Source organism: Amblyraja radiata, chromosome 27 (genome assembly GCF_010909765.2).
Source record: "Amblyraja radiata isolate CabotCenter1 chromosome 27, sAmbRad1.1.pri, whole genome shotgun sequence".
Classification (NCBI taxonomy): domain Eukaryota; kingdom Metazoa; phylum Chordata; class Chondrichthyes; order Rajiformes; family Rajidae; genus Amblyraja; species Amblyraja radiata.
In genome coordinates, this window is record NC_045982.1 from 29,891,132 (window position 1) to 29,907,268 (window position 16,137).

Genomic DNA, 16,137 nt, shown 5'->3' on the forward strand with positions numbered 1-16,137 from the left:
CTATCTTTCTATGTGACAATTTCTTGTAAACTAACACCTGCAGTTCCTGGTTTCCGCACTCTCCAAGGTGTCCAGTCCAGTGTTAAGGTCGATATCAGGTGGCATGCGCAGTGTTGTTCTTGTTGTGCTTTGACATTGCAATCTTCCAACAACTGAGTGGCTCCATCTGTCATTTCGACCGGGACCTGTGTATCATTGAACCAGATGAGTTTTAATGATGTCCCCATAGTGAACTGATACCATTACAGAAGCTAATTATTCTTCTTTAATTCCAGATTATTTAATGAATTGAATTAATTAAATTCACCGGCTATCATCGTGGGATTTGAATTCATGTCTCCAGATTGTCATCCAGGTCTTTGCATCACCAGTCCAGTATCGTAAGCACTATAGTATGTCCTCTTCATCACTATATGTTGTTGCTTCGTATCTCCTTTGCAATTTTCATGTTCAGTGGATGTGTTGGATTTTAATCCCTTGGCAACTTTGATTGTAAAGAGACGCATCAAAACTCTCTTTTGATTTTGCTTTTCCTTTGTGAAATTAGCCCCACATATCACTAGTTAATTTTCTCTGTGTGAACAACTCTTTGCGACAGATTTGTGCTTTCCACATATTATTGAAGAAGTAATACTTCTGGTTATTTCCACTAACTTCCCCCAGTGTCATTTACTGTCAGCCTTTTCAGTTTTGCTCCATGTACCTTTTAAAGTTAAGTCATAACTTATAACCATGTTTAAAACATGATGTAATAAACAGCTAAGAATTCAGAAATTGCATTCAATCCAGGGACCGTTGCCAGAGGCAATAAATGGTCAACATTTGCTAATCTAATTTAAACTCTGAACAACTTGAAATAAAACACAGGGACCTGTAGTTCTAAGAATGGAATATATTTAATTAGAATGTCAGCACAGTAACACTGGCCAAATTACTATCTCCTCACGTTTAGTTAAGTTTTGATTTAGAGATACAGCGCAGAAACAGAGTCCGCCCCAACCAGCGATCCCTGCACATCCAACACACACAAGGGACTTGTACCTAGCCAATGAATCTACAAACCTGTACGTCTTTGGAGTGAGGGAGGAAACCGAAGATCTCGGGGAAAACCCACGCGGTCACGGGGAGAACGTACAAACTCCGTACAGGCAGAGCCCATAGTCGGGATCGAACCTGGGTCTCCCGCGCTGCAAGCACTGTAAGGCAGCAACTCTACCGCTGCACCACCGTCCCACCCTTGCTCCACTGTAACCATCTATTGGAGACTGAAAGTGAGTAGAGATATAGTCAAGACCAATGGAAAGGTTTTTATAACATTACAATTGGGAGAATTATTTTTGTTAGATCCCAACACTGATCCATAGAAACAGAAAAACATAGAAAATATGTGCAGGAGCAAGCCATTCGTCCATTCGAGCCAGCACCGCCATTCAATATGATCAGGGCTGATCATCCAAAATCAGTACCCCGTTCCTGCTTTCTCCCCACATCCCTTGATTCCATTAGCCCTAAGAACTAAATCTAACTTTCTCTTGAAACCATCCAGTGAATTGGCCTCCACATCCTTCTGTGGCAGAGAATTCCACAGATTCACAACTCTCTAGGTGAAAATGTTTTTCCTCATCTCAGTCCTAAATGGCTTACCCCTTATTCTTAAACGGTGACCCCTGGTTCTGGACTCCCCCAACATCGGGAACATTTTTCCTGCATCTAGCCTGTCAAATCCCGTAAGAATTGTATATGTTTCTATAAGATACCCTCTCATCCTTTTAAATTCCATTGAATATAAGCCCAGTCGACCCATTCTTTCATCATATGTCAGTCCCGCCATCCCAGGAATTAACCTGGTGAACCAACGCTGCACTCCCTCAACAGCAAGAATGTCCTTTCTCAAAACAGGAGACAAAAAATGCACACAATACTCCAGGTGCAGTCTCACCAGAGCCCTGTACAACTGCAGTAGGACCTCCTTGCTCCTAAATTCAAATCCTCTCGCAATGAAGGCTAACATGCCATTAGCTTTCTTCACTGCCTGCATGCTTACATTCTGTGACTGATGCACAAGGACACCCAGGTCTTGTTGCACCTCCTCTTCTCCTAATCTGCCATCTTGTTCTTGCCACCAGTGGATAACCTCACATTTATCCACATTATACTGTGCCTGCCATGCTTCTGCCCACTCGCCCAAGCTGTCCAAGTCACCCTGCAGCCTCACAGCATCCTCCTCGCAGCTCACACTGACACCCAGTTTTGTATCATCCGCAAACTTGAAGATGTTACATTTAATCGATGATCCACTTGTGATTCTCCTGCATGTTTTATTCTGCACCTCCTCCTCTGCAGATGTGCTTTCATTTGACTCTATTAGTTGTGACTAATCTTCCGTTTATATGACTTGTAAATGAGCCCATATGTTCCATCATTTCCATCAAAACCACGTTAACTACAATATAACTCATGTAAATGAGAGCTATTCTGGTGAGGCAGTGGGAACAGATTAGTGTGAAGGCAGAGACAAGGAACCGCAAATGCTGAAATCTTGCGTAGCACGGCTGGAGTAACTCAGTGGATCAAGGAACATCTTTGGAGGACATGTTTTCGTGGAGTCCTGAAGTCAGGACGTTTCTTCAGACTCCTGACTTCAGACTTCAGAGCCTGAAGAAGGCTCCCAACCCAAAATGGCATCGTCCCATGTTATCCAGAGATGCGTATTGACCCGCTGTTACTCCAGCACTCTCAGCTTGAAGGCAAATTAACTACTTGAAGGGTTTCGGCCCGAAACGTCGCCTATTTCCTTCGCTCCATAGATGCTGCTGCACCCGCTGAGTTTCCCCAGCAATTTTGTGTACCTTCTGCTATGATAGACTGGGTCACACAAGTGGATAGCCAGTGCTTCAAAAGTCAAAAGTGTTTTATTGTCATATATCCCAAAATGGAAAAATGAAATTCTTACTTGCAGCAGCACAATAGAATATGTAAACATCGTACTCTGTAAACACCATAAACAAAAAAAAGGTCAGTATATATATAAAACACAAAGTTAATAATGCAAAGACAAAGATAATGCCACAAATTCTATTTAGCTCGGAGCTTATTTGCAGGTTGTAGTGTTTAGTAGCCTAATGGCTGTAGGGAAGAAGCTACTCCTGAAACTGGACAGTTTTCAGGCTCCTAGATCTTGTTCCTGATGGCAGGAATGAAATGAGAGCAGGGCCAGGGCTCTGGTGTGGGGCTCTGATGATGCTGGCTGCCTTTGAGACAGCGACTCAAGTTCAAGTTCAAGCTCAAGTTCAAGTGAGTTTATTGTCATGTGTCCCTGTATAGGACAATGAAATTCTTGCTTTGCTTAAGCACACAGAAAAATAGTAAGGCATTTACTACAGTACAGATAAATGTGTCCATATACCATGATATAAATATATACACACATGAATAAATAAACTGCAAATAAAGTGCAAATAACAGAAAGTGGTTGTTAATAATCAGAGTTTTGTCCGAGCCAGGTTTAATAGCCTGATGGCTGAGGGGAAGTAGCTATTCCTGAACCTGGTTGTTGCAGTCTTCAGGCTCCTGTACCTTCTACCTGAAGGTAGCAGGGAGATGAGTGTGTGGCCAGGGTGGTGTGGGTCTTTGATGATACTGCCAGCCTTTTTGAGGCAGCGACTGCGATAAATCCCCTCGATGGAAGGAAGGTCAGAGCCGATGATGGACTGGGCAGTGTTTACTACTTTTTGTAGTCTTTTCCTCTCCAGGGCGCTCAAATTGCCGAACCAAGCCACGATGCAACCGGTCAGCATGCTCTCGACTGTGCACCTGTAGAAGTTAGAGAGAGTCTTCCTTGACAATCCGACTCTCCGTAATCTTCTCAGGAAGTAGAGGCGCTGATGTGCTTTTTTGATGATTGCATTAGTGTTCTCGGACCAGGAAAGATCTTCAGAGATGTGCACGCCCAGGAATTTGAAGCTCTTGACCCTTTCAACCATCGACCGGTTGATATAAATGGGTAGATCTCCTCTTGTAGATCCCTTCGATGGTGGGGAGGTTAGTACCCGTGATGGACTGGACAGTTTTCACCACTTTCACATCATTCATCTGCTGTGCCAGCACATGCTTGTATATGTAATATGGAGGTTCAGGGCACTTTGGTTGGGTCGGGTACAGATCTATTGAGACCAGGGCCATTCTGTGACATGATGCTGGATACACATCCCATCCAGCCCCGGGCTTTACACCAGTAGTAGGTGAGGAATCTTGCCGGGCATTATTTATCTCAGTTCAATGGCTCACCTGTACTAGGACGGTGTGAAAGGAACTGGTTCATTTTTTAAAATTGAATATTAATGAACCTAATTTTATTACATTAACTTTTTTAATTGTTTTATTAAATTTGCATTAATTCATGCTTTTTATTTTAGTAATGTTTCATATTCTTAGTTACTTAAATGATTTTAAATTGTATTGAACTATATGTTAACTCAAGATTATTAAAACAAGGTGAAAAGAAGCTAGTGCGATGATGAGCAACACACAGAGTGCTTGAGGAACTCACTGGGTCAGGCAGCATCTGTGGAGGGAATGGATGATGACATTTTCGGGCGGGACCCTTCTTCATGTTGGGACTTTTCACACTTGTCCCAGTACCATTCCCCAACGTTTTCTCCGCTTCATCAAATGAGTGCTCCAAGGCCACCTCCCGCTGAATGATTTTGTCAATTTTACTGCTAACGTCCACCCTGCCCCAGGAATTCACTCACACTATCACTGACACCTCTCTTCCCTGTCTAGGTTTCTCAATCTGCTTCAAAGGGGACAGACTACCGACTGACACCTACTACAAAACTGCTTATTCCCACAATTACTTTGGCCACCCTGGTTTTAGATCCTTCTGAAGAAAGGTTTCCAACCCTAAACATCATCTATCCATTCCCTCCAAAGATGCTGCCTGACCCATTAAGTTACTCCAGCACTTTACGCACTCTGTAAGATTCCAGCATCTGCAGTTCCTTGTTTCTCCATATGTTTTGTCGTGATCCTTACCAAGTCATGGATATTGACCAGAACTCCATGGAAGTACCCACCCTCTTTAATCTCACACTGTCTAATGTATATCCACCAACCAACATGATTTAGTACTAAAATATATTAATGGAATGGAATATTTCATTGCCACATGTGACAATGTGGCCACATAAACAGTGCAGACAAAGTTCGAATGTATCCCACGCCGGCTCCTCCTTTGTTCTCCCCCCCCCCTCAATAACATCAGAAAGACAGAACCTCTAACAGTGCTACACTCTCCCACTTTGCCACTCCAGCCCCAGGCATAGATGTTTATTCTCTCTGTACCTTAGACTGAGATTCAAAATGCCTGGTCCAAATTCAGGAGCACAGGGAAATAATCAGTTTAAGGATATGGGTAGGCCATTTAGGACTGCAATGAGGAAAACCTTTTCCTGCCACAGGAGGCAGTGGAGGCCATTTCACTGGATTGTATTCAAGAGAGAGTTAGGCACAGCTCTGAGGGCTAACGGAATCAAGGGATATGGGGAAAAAGCAGGAACTGATTCTGGTTGATCAGCCATGATCATATTGAATGGCGATGCTGGCTTAAATGGCTGAATGGCCTACTCCTGCACATATTTTCTATGTTTCTAATTAATAATTACTATAGAAAAAATATATATTTTCCACTACATAAAATTAAAAAATATGAATTCTGGGCATCTGTGTTTAGTGATATGCTTTCCTGCCATGTTTTTTTCTGAAGAAGGGTTTTGACCTGAAACATCTCCTATTCCTTCTCTCCCGAGATGCTCCCTGTCCCGCTGAGTTACTCCAGCATTTTGTCTCGAACTTCGGTGTGAACCAGCATCTGCAGTTCCTTCCAACACATGTTTTCTTTAACTGTGTAGGAAGGAACTGCTTTACACTGAAGACAGACACAAAGTGCTGGAGTAACTCAGTGGGTCAGGCAGCATCACTGGAGAAAAGGAATAAGTGACATTTCAGGTCGAGACCGTTCTTCAGACTGAGAGTCAGGGGAGAGGAAAACAGAGATATGAAAGGGCAAAAAGAAGAAATGAATGAAAGGTATAAAAAGAGCAAATCAACCGATGATCAAGGAAAGGTGGAGCCCACAATGGTCCATTGCTGGCTGTGGAAAAGGTGATAATGAGTGGAGTAAATAATCGGAATGGCAGTGAAACTAGTAGGCCAATTAGGGTGGGGGAAGGACGGAGAGAGAGGGAATGCATGGGGTTACTTGAAATTAGAGAAATCAATATTCATACCACTGGGGTGTAAACTGCCCAAGCGAAATATGAGGTGCTGTTCCTCCAATTTGCATTTGGCCTCAATCTGACAGTGGAGGAGGCCCAGGACAGAAAGGTCAGTGTGGGAATGGGAAGGGGAGTTAAAGTGTTTGGCGACCAGGAGATCATGTAGGCCAAGGCGGACTGTGAAGGTGTTCAGCGAAACGATTTTTTAACTGTATATCTCAGAAGATAAATCATAAATTGAAAATAATTTTAATTACAGATGTGATGGCTGTCCCAATATAAACTTTATTTGTTTGCGGTGTTACTTTAATTGGTAGAGAAGCTGTGTATAATAGCAAGCCAGATGGAGAACAGCATATGGACAAAGTGTCTGAGGAGAGAGGCATCATTTAAAAAGAACAAATTATTGCTCAGAAGCTGACAACTCCCCTAAAAAAACCCACAATTGGTAATTAAGACCAAACATTCAGCATCAGTCTTCCTCTCCTCAGCCATCATCACATTTTTTTATTAGTAATTTATCTAACCCAGCCAAGAGTAAACATTACATTGCAATTGTTCACAGCAGGGTTCCATACTAACTTTCCTGAGGGAGAATTTATTTACAGCCTTATTTCCCCAGGATATACTAATTGTTGTCATTTTAAATGCTCCCACTGGTGAGCTAAATAGCACCCTAGGTAGACGTTATTCATTGGCTGCAGATGGCCCTACAGACACTCATTTTCACTATTTTCTTTACAGGTTTGTTTTATTTTATTATTGTCATGTGCACTCATTAAAATGAGCGATGCGTTTTTTTATGGTCTCCAGCGAGTTGCAAAGTTCTCTGTTTAAAAGCACAAGAGTTCGAAGCTTTCTCTGGATTGGATTTTTGGCCTCCTGGTGATTGGATTTTGGATTCTTGTTTCAGAACCTTGTATCATCTCCCTGTGATGTCACCGGTTCTAAACAATTTGCTTTCTTTGTTGAAAAAATTACGCTTAATGCTTCGCTTTGCATCAAAACAAAGTCATTGCAAACGGTTCAAAAGTAGCCAGAAAGTGATCAGTCTTTTTTAATTGGGAAGGATTTTGGCAATTCTGTAAATCAGGATTCTGAATTATTGAGATGCGGATGCTGGAATCTAATGTGGATCCCACAGTGCTGGAGTAACTCAACGGGTCAGGCAGCATTTTTGGAGGACTTGGAGATGTTTCAGGTGTGATCCTTCCCAAAGACTGATAATTGCAGTGCAGGGGGCAAACCTGGAGAAGTGGTGGGGGTGGCACAAGGTTTGTAGCATGGAACTGCAGATGCTGGTTTGCACCAAAGACAGATACAAAATGCTGGAGTAACTCAACGGGTCAGGCAGCATCTCTGGAGAAAAGGTAATAGGTGATGTTTCAGGTTGAGGCCTTTCTTCCGACTCTTTTTTAGATTTTTAAGTCTATTTCCTGTGATGGAGATAGTGAGATTGAAAAAGGGAAGGGAGGTGTCGGAAATGGTCCAAGTGAATTTGATTGCAGGATGGAGGTGTAGAGTGACTGAATGTTTGGAAGAAGGGTCTCTGGCACTGTAAAAGGCAGCTACTCTACCGCTAGACCTGGGTTCGATCCTGACTACGGGTGGTGACTGTACGTAGTTTGTACGTTCTCCCCGTGTCCTGCGAGGGTCTTCCCAGAGTGCTCTGGTTTCCTCCCACATCCCAAAGACGCGCAGGTTTGTAGGTAAATAGGCTTCTGTAAATTGCCCCCTAGTGTGTAGGATAATGTTAGTGTATGGGTCATCACTGGTCAGTGGAGATTCAGTGGGCCGAAGGGCACTGTTTCCATGTTGTATCTTTAAACTAAACTAAAGTCCTTTTGCATAGGAAGGAACTGCAGATACTCGTTTAAACCAGAGATAGACACAAAAAGTTGGAGTAACTCAGCAGGACAGGCAGCGTCTTTGGAGCGAAGGAATGGGTGATGTTTCAGGTCAAGACCCTTCTTCCTCCTTCTGCCTGTCCCGCTGAGTTACTCCAGCTTGTTTTGTTTACATTCCTTGTGCAGCTCTCCCAACCTCTGACGACAGTACAAAATGGAGAGACGTAAAGAAGGCTCTGCACAATTGCTTTTACATATTTTCCATTTTCGTTACAAAGTCAAAATTGAGTAAATTGACTCAGAGCCTTGCTCTCCACACAAGGTTTGCACTTCCTTGGAGATTAATTCCGTTTTTAAATCATATCATAACCTTTAATGAAACTTGCTGCAGCTCCACCCCCGATTTTCCAGCACCCTTGATTCCAGAGCCTTGGCATATTATCCATTTTGCCAGACTAACAGAGGTCATGGTCTTGAGGGGGTCGAGATACCAGCCCATAAAGTCAGCTGCTGAAGCCGGCTAAGAGAGGCCGGCTGGAGTTACAGAGCCCCGACTACAGGTGGCAAATTCGATCCGTTGATCAGCTGCAGAAGTCCGGATGAGGTTGAGATCGGCCATCTTACCTGGCCTAGGCGCCAGATTTTCAGGGGAGAGGGACTGTCAGGGAAAATTTCAAGTGCGCTCTCGTAATTTTATCCGGATTAAAGGAGATGCCGGACCACCAGTTGCCGGAAATCTGGCAGACCTGCTCCATCATTGCCACTCAAGTGTTCAGACAACAGGATGGCCCACCCAGCAGCCTCATAATTTGTACACTTATTGACTCATTCAGGGTTCAGTGCTGTTGACCCCAAAGATCCTATAGCGAGCAAGATAGCCCACTCGACGAAATAGACGTAGTACGGTCATGGGCAGATTCATGGGTAATTTTCGGCCCCATTTCTATAACCAGCTTCTGTCTCCGCACCAAATATCCCATAGAGACTAGATATCAAAGATACTAGTGCGGAGACGATAGCTGGTTACGGAAACATCCTCGTAAAAATAAAAGTTCTTTGGTAAAAATCTTCACCTCATTTTCAGATTTATTATAATTAATAATAAATTATAATTTATTAACACAAACTGTTCCCCCGCAACATTGATTACACTGCGAGTCGGGTCCGGTCGGGTTACTGAAATGGATGAAAAAAAGGCCCACGTTCCGCTCCGTTGCGTACTACACGTCAGCCCATTGCATTTAGCAGGAGTAGTCTATCTTGCTCCGCTATCTTGTACCGGAAGTGGTGGCGCTGTTGAACGGCTGCCGTTTGTTTTTACTTTTATTTGGTGCTTTTTTTGTCTTGTTTAGTTAAATTTTTGGTTATTAGGTTGTGTTGTGTGTGTGGGGGGGGCTGAAACAGGGCTTTCTGTCTCTCCCTTCGGGGGAATGCGACTTTTTTCTGTCATATCCCCCTTCTCTGCCTCCGTCTGCGCTGAGGCCTAATGGCGGAGCTGGCGGCCTCCAACCTGCAACCGACCTCGAGGCTCCGGAGGTAGAGCCAGCCAGGACTCACCAAGCTGGCCGTCTTCGAGCTGTGGCGGCGTTCGGGCACTCCAGTGGCAGCGGCACGACTCGGTGCTCCAGTGAGGGCGGCCCGGCGCGGGGCTGAGACGGTGCTGGCTGAGACGCTCCGGTGGCAGCGGCACGACTCGGGGCTGGGACAGCGCTCCCGTGAGGGCGGCCCGGGGCGGGGCTGAGGCGGTGCTCCAGTGGCTGAGGCGACGTTCTGGCGGTGGCGACCTGAATGCGGGGCTCGGCCGCGGGCCAGTGGACGACATCGTCAGGAGCTCGCAGGTCACAGGCTGGTGCCTGTTTTCCAGAGTTCCCGCGGCAACAGCTGCGTCCGCTGGACTGGAGGGCGGCAGCTATGACCACCCCGGGCCGCGGAACTTGAACCGGCCCGTTCGCAGAGCTCCGTGAGCCGCGGGACTGATTACCATCGCCCGGTAGGAAATCGCCTCAGCGCAGAGGGAGAAGAGGAGGGAAGAGACAGTAACCCTAAGATTTTTGCCTCCATCACAGTGAGGAGGTGCCTGGTGAACTCACTGTGGTGGATGTTAATTTGTGTTTATTGTGTGTTTTGTTGTTTATTATTACATGTATGGCTGCAGGCAACGACATTTCGTTCAGACCGAAAGGTCTGAATGACAAATAAAATATCTAAGTCTATAGGATCTTTGGTTGACCCAGATTATTTGACCTTGCATATCCCCGTCCACTGTTCTTTCTGCCTTCTCCGTTAAAATACAGTTGGTATGTTTTGTTTAGATCCATTATAATCTGAGATGTGACGTACCTCTCGCGAAGTTTAATGATGTATTTCCCTCCTGCATTTCTTCTCACGATTATATTATTTTAAGAACTTCGCCCACCGGTATGATTGTATCCATTGAGTTTTGTTGTGTGAGTTCTGTCAACTTCCTGCGTCCTGCAGTGATCCATCAAGCCGCAACTTCTTTCCTTCACTGGTTTATTCCAACATATGGCAAAGAAGCCACCAAGATAGAATTCTAGGATTACCTAAAAATCACGTGTTGCAGTGATTATTATACTTTGAGGATACTTACATGTGACCTGTATCATTCAATTCCAAGGTTACACATCATGGATGGCCATTTTCTTGATGAAAGTAGTTATTACTCTTAGTTATTACTTCATGTATTAGCAATTACACTAATTGTACCAATAATAATACTCGACCAACTTGAGATGAACCTACTGCCCCATGTCAGCATATGATCATAAAATAATATCCTTTAGATTCTATCAATCAAAGTCGTATTGCACCAAAATGTAGACATAAGGAATTTCAGGTGCCAGTTTATAAGAAAAAACACCAAGTGCTGGAGTAACTCAGCAGTCAGGCAACATCTCTGGAGAACATGGAGAGGTGACATTTTTGGTTAGGAGCCTTCTTCACACTAAAAACACTTCAGACCTCAGTCTAAAGAAAGGTTCCAACCAGAAACGCTCTCTAGACCAGTTCTTCAGAGAAGCTGTCACATTCCACCAAAGGTCATTTATATTCAACAGGACTATGTAGGAAGGAACTGCAGAAGCTGGTTTAAACCAACGATAGACACAAATGCTGGAGTAACTCAGCGGGACAGGCAGCATCATCTCTGGAGAGAAGGAATGGGTGATGTTTCGGGTCGAGACCCTTCTTCAGACTGATTGTATTTCAGACTGAAGAAGAGTCTCGACCCGAAATGTCGCCCATTCCTTCTCTCCAGAGATGCTGCTTTTCCCGCTGAGTTACTCCAGCTTTTTGTGTCTATCTTCAACAGGAATGTGTTTAATGGCCATGTTACTCTGAAGACCATTGGTGTTCACAAAACCTATGTCCCTACCCTACATTCCTGCGGAGCACATTACTGATGGACTTCCTCGATCTTCTTTACCTCTGTTATATCCTGTAACACTCCCATGCCTGGCCATCGATGGACAATAGGTTAATAACTACAATGTCACAGCGGCAGAGTTGCTGCCTCACAGTGCCAGCGACCCAGGTTCAATTATAACTACGGGTGCTGTCTGTGTGGAGTTTGCACCTTCTCCCTGTGACTGCGTGGGTTTCCTCCAGGTGCTCCAGTTTCTTTTCACATTCCCAAACACATGCAAATTTGTAGGTTAATTGACTGGTAAAAATTGTCCCTAGTGTGTAGAGTAGAATTATGCATGGGTGAACTGGTCGGCACGGACTCGGTGGGCTGAATGGCCTGTTTCCACACTCAATCCCAAAAAGCAACCGTGGACATTATGACAGACTCCTAGAATCCTGCGACCTAAGAAAATATTTCAGAGGCTACCTGTTTGATTTATTTATAATCTCACCAGAACTGATTTGCTTAACAAACAAGAACATGTGATCCACAACAATATGGCCAACTGCATCATTGAACCAATCAGAATATTCTCTAAAGATGTTCTCTGTCAATACAGGTTTGTAAGTTAATTGTAGGCTTCAGTAAAAATTATATATTGTCCCTAGTGTATAGGATAGTGTTAGTGTACGGGGATCAATAGTCAGCGCGGACTCGGTGGGCCAAACGGCCTGTTTCCACGCTGTATCTCTAAACTAAACTAAATTAAACAAAATTAAAATGACCTGCTATTTACAGCACAGGCTACTCACAGTTGGACTGCTTCATATTCTTGTGTTTGTTACACTCACTACATGATCACACTTCATGGGAAACTATTAATGGCTTATTCGTTTAATCACTTTCATAAAAGTTCTACGTTACATTTTCTTTGGACATGGATTCCTGCCACAATCCAGCTGTGGTAACTTTTATTATCTTTAGTCTATCTATAATAATTGTTCTAAATTCTCTCAAACAAATAAAGCAGGTAAATGTGACCAAGGAGGATAGGAGAGTAGGAAGGAACTGCAGATGCTGGTTTACCGAAGATAGACACAAAAAGATGGAGTCACTCAACGGGTCAATCAGCATCTCTGGGGAAAATGAAAAGGTGACGTTTTGGGTCGAGACCCTTCTTCAGATGCTGTTCTGAAGAAGAGTCTCAACCCGAAACATCACATATTCCTTTTCCCCAAAGATGCTGCTTGACCCGCTGAGTTATTCCAGCATTTTGTGAATATTTAATCAGAATCAGAATCAAAATCACACTTTATTCACCATGTATGTTTTGCAACATACGAGGAATTTCATTGGGCAGGTCTGTCATACAATTAAAAGTAACAGATCACTTCAAAAACACATTTTAACATGAACATCCACCACAGTGACTCTTACATATTCCTCACTGTGATGGAAGGCAAAATAAAGTTCAAGTCACTTCTCTTAGTTCTTCCTCGGTCGTGGTCCTCAAGCCCCTGTTGATGGAATGATCTTAACTCCGTAGCCGGCGGCGTTTGGGCCCTCCGTGTCGAGGCAATCTGCTCCCGCATCGAGGGGGATATCAGCTCCCCCGCGCTGGATGATCGAAACTCGCCTCGGGGCTGGTGAACCTTCCGCGAAATTGCAGCTCCCGACTCGGCCTCACCCGAGACTGCGAGCCCTTGATGTTGATTCCGCAGTGGTCACGGTGGGAGTGATCCCAGGCAAGGGATCAGCTCCGATGTTAAGTCCACGCCCTGCGGTGGGGCTCACGACAGTCCGAGGTGGCCTCCAGCTCCATCGATGGTAGGCCGCAGAGCCCGGAGAATGTGATCCAAAAATTGATCACAACTCCGGGAAGGTAAGAACCTGAAAAAGTGTTTCCCCCGATCCCCTCCCCGCTACCCCCTCCCGCCATATAAAACAAACCGAAGAACATTAAAACAAAACGTTAAACAAACTAAAAAATAACAAAAAAAGTGAAAAGACAAACAGACTGCCGGCAGGGCTGCCATCTCCCCGGCGCCCCTAGTGGTCTCTTTTAAGCCATATTCTTTCCCGTGAATATCATATTTCACAGATTTGTGAAAGAACTAGGTAGATGGCATTTAGGATATCCATTTAATAGGATACCATTTAAATATATTAAAAAGATGAAAATTGCATTCATAAGTGTGAGTTTTTCTAAAATAATTCCTGTGGGTAAATTGGAATAAGCCACTAAAGGACCTGTCCCACTTTCCCGACTTAATTCAAAACCTCTGCCGAGTTTAAAGGACCTAAAAAAAAAATCAAGATCGTGGTAATCTACGAACTCCTCCGACCTTCCACGACTATGTTCACAAACTCCTACCAGTATGTCTCCGAATTCCCACGACTATTTCGATGCCCTCCTTACGAGTAAAAAGTTGCAATTTCTTTCATCCCGACCATTTTATTACTCGTGGACATTTTTTATCGGGCTGGAAAAAACGCCCCAGCTTACCTGATGCCACGAGTACCTATGGCTAGCATAACGAGCTGCTACGATATATCTACGAACGCCTACGACCTCCTACGGACTGGTTACGAACATTCTGCGAGTTTGAATCAAGGGGAAAACAAGTGGGACAGGCCCTTTAGTTGTGATTAACCAATGGAGATAAAAATAGATAGATAGATAGATAGATAGATAGATAGATAGATAGATAGATAGATAGATAGATAGATAGATAGATAGATAGATAGAAAGATAGATAGATAGATAGATAGATAGATAGATAGATAGATAGATAGATAGATAGATAGATAGATAGATAGATAGATAGATAGATAGATAGATAGATAGATAGATAGTTAATTGGTAGCTTTATATTAAAGATGTTTACATTCTTGCACATAAATATTTACAAAGGCAACATTAGATAGCCAGGCTGTGAAACATCAGAACCAAGGGGTGTGAGAGATGTAACCACCTCCAGGCACACCCCAATCTTTTAGTCTTCAAACACCTCCTGCAGTCAAAGAAAGACTGGTATGTGATGGTTAGGTGGTGGTGAGTGTGCAGAAATGTTTACTCTGCCCGTGAGACAACCAAAGTATAGAAATACTTAATGGGAATCATACAGAAGGGCAGGTTTAAATGTGCACACTTGAGTAAGAATCTCATTGTTCTATCTGGGACACATGACAATAACACAATCTTGACTCTAGGCTCTTGACAACATCACTGTCTGAGGTAATTCTGGTGCTTCAGGAGCTAAGCCAGCTTTGACAGTGGAGGCCCTTCTCTGAACTGTATGGAAGGATGTCTAGAGTTAAACTGGAGCCTATTGGAGAAAATAAATGAAGGAAACATGGTTGCAGATTTAGATAAGGATATTAGCTTTGTAGAAATGTTTAAATTTGTTCTCCAGAGATGCTGCCTGACCTACTGAGTTACTCTAGCACTGTATCTTTTTTGGTTTAAAACAAGGCCTTCCATATCAATACCAAAATTATCAGTGTCATAGGTTATGGAGAGAAGGCAGGAGAATGAGGTCAAGTGGGGAAGATAGATCAGTCATGATTGATTGGCGGAGTAGACTTGATGGGCCGAATGGCCTAATTCTTTTTTTTTTAATATATTTTTTTATTAAAGGTAATCAATTACAATGCTTCAAACAACTTTATATCAAATTAATTCAATTTGCATTAAGTAAAACACTAGTAATACTTATCTACTATTTTTTTTAGAAATAATGATAGAAAAAGAATAGAACAGTTATAAATCATTAAGAGAGTGATTAAATAATAATTCTACTCCTATCATTTAGGACCTTATGACCTTATTAACCAAGTGGTATACAGAACAAAACACAAAGTACTGGAGGAACTCAGCGGGTCAGGCAGCACCCAGGGAGGGAATGCTTGGGCAACGTTTCCGGTTGGGACACTTCCTGACCTGAAACGTCACCTTTCCATTTCCTCCGCAGATGTTGCCTTAGGTGTTGAAAATTCAGCACCTGCAGTTCCTTGTGTTTACCTTTAGAACATACTAGTGTAATAAACAATTTAGTTTTAGAGATACAGCACGGAAACAGGCCCTGCAGCTCACCGAGTCCGCACCAACCAGCGATTCCCGCACATTAACACAAGCCTACACACTATACACACAAGGGACAGTCTACCCGTTACCAAGTATACAAACCCAAGCCAATTAACCTACAAACCTGTGTCTCATTTGAGTGTTGGAGGGAACTGAAGATCTTGGAGAAAACCCATGCGGTCACGGGGAGAACACACAAACTCCGTACAGTCGGGATGGAACCTGGGTCTGTGGCACTGCGTGCTGTAAAGCAGCAACTCTACCACTGCGCCATCATGCAGCCCCACCATCACCATCATTCTAAGTACCAAGGCTCCCTGTTTTACAAATGACCTGACATGTCAATTACGCAAATTTTTTAAGTATTTTTCAGGTTAGTAATAATAATAATGGGTCACGTTATTCATATATGAATGGATACAATATATATATTTCATTATTACAGGCAGTGTTAGGATGAATATTCAATAAAATTTGATGATTAGAGCAAATTAATGTAATTTAACATGGGTTGCGATATAAATGGACATATCTGACTTATGGTGGAACTACTGTAAG

The 16,137-nt window shown here is 43.4% G+C and overlaps 1 protein-coding gene across 1 annotated transcript in view; it reads left to right on the forward strand.

Moving 5' to 3' along the window:
* The first annotated feature begins 323 nt into the window (after positions 1-323).
* The window catches only part of LOC116988602 (uncharacterized protein C1orf109-like), a 166,213-nt gene continuing 150,399 nt past the window's right edge, over positions 324-16,137 (forward strand). The window contains exon 1 of the mRNA XM_033045478.1: positions 324-380. Coding sequence (XP_032901369.1) covers positions 334-380 — 47 coding nt within the window. The 5' untranslated portion in view covers positions 324-333. The remainder of the gene's footprint in view (positions 381-16,137) is intronic.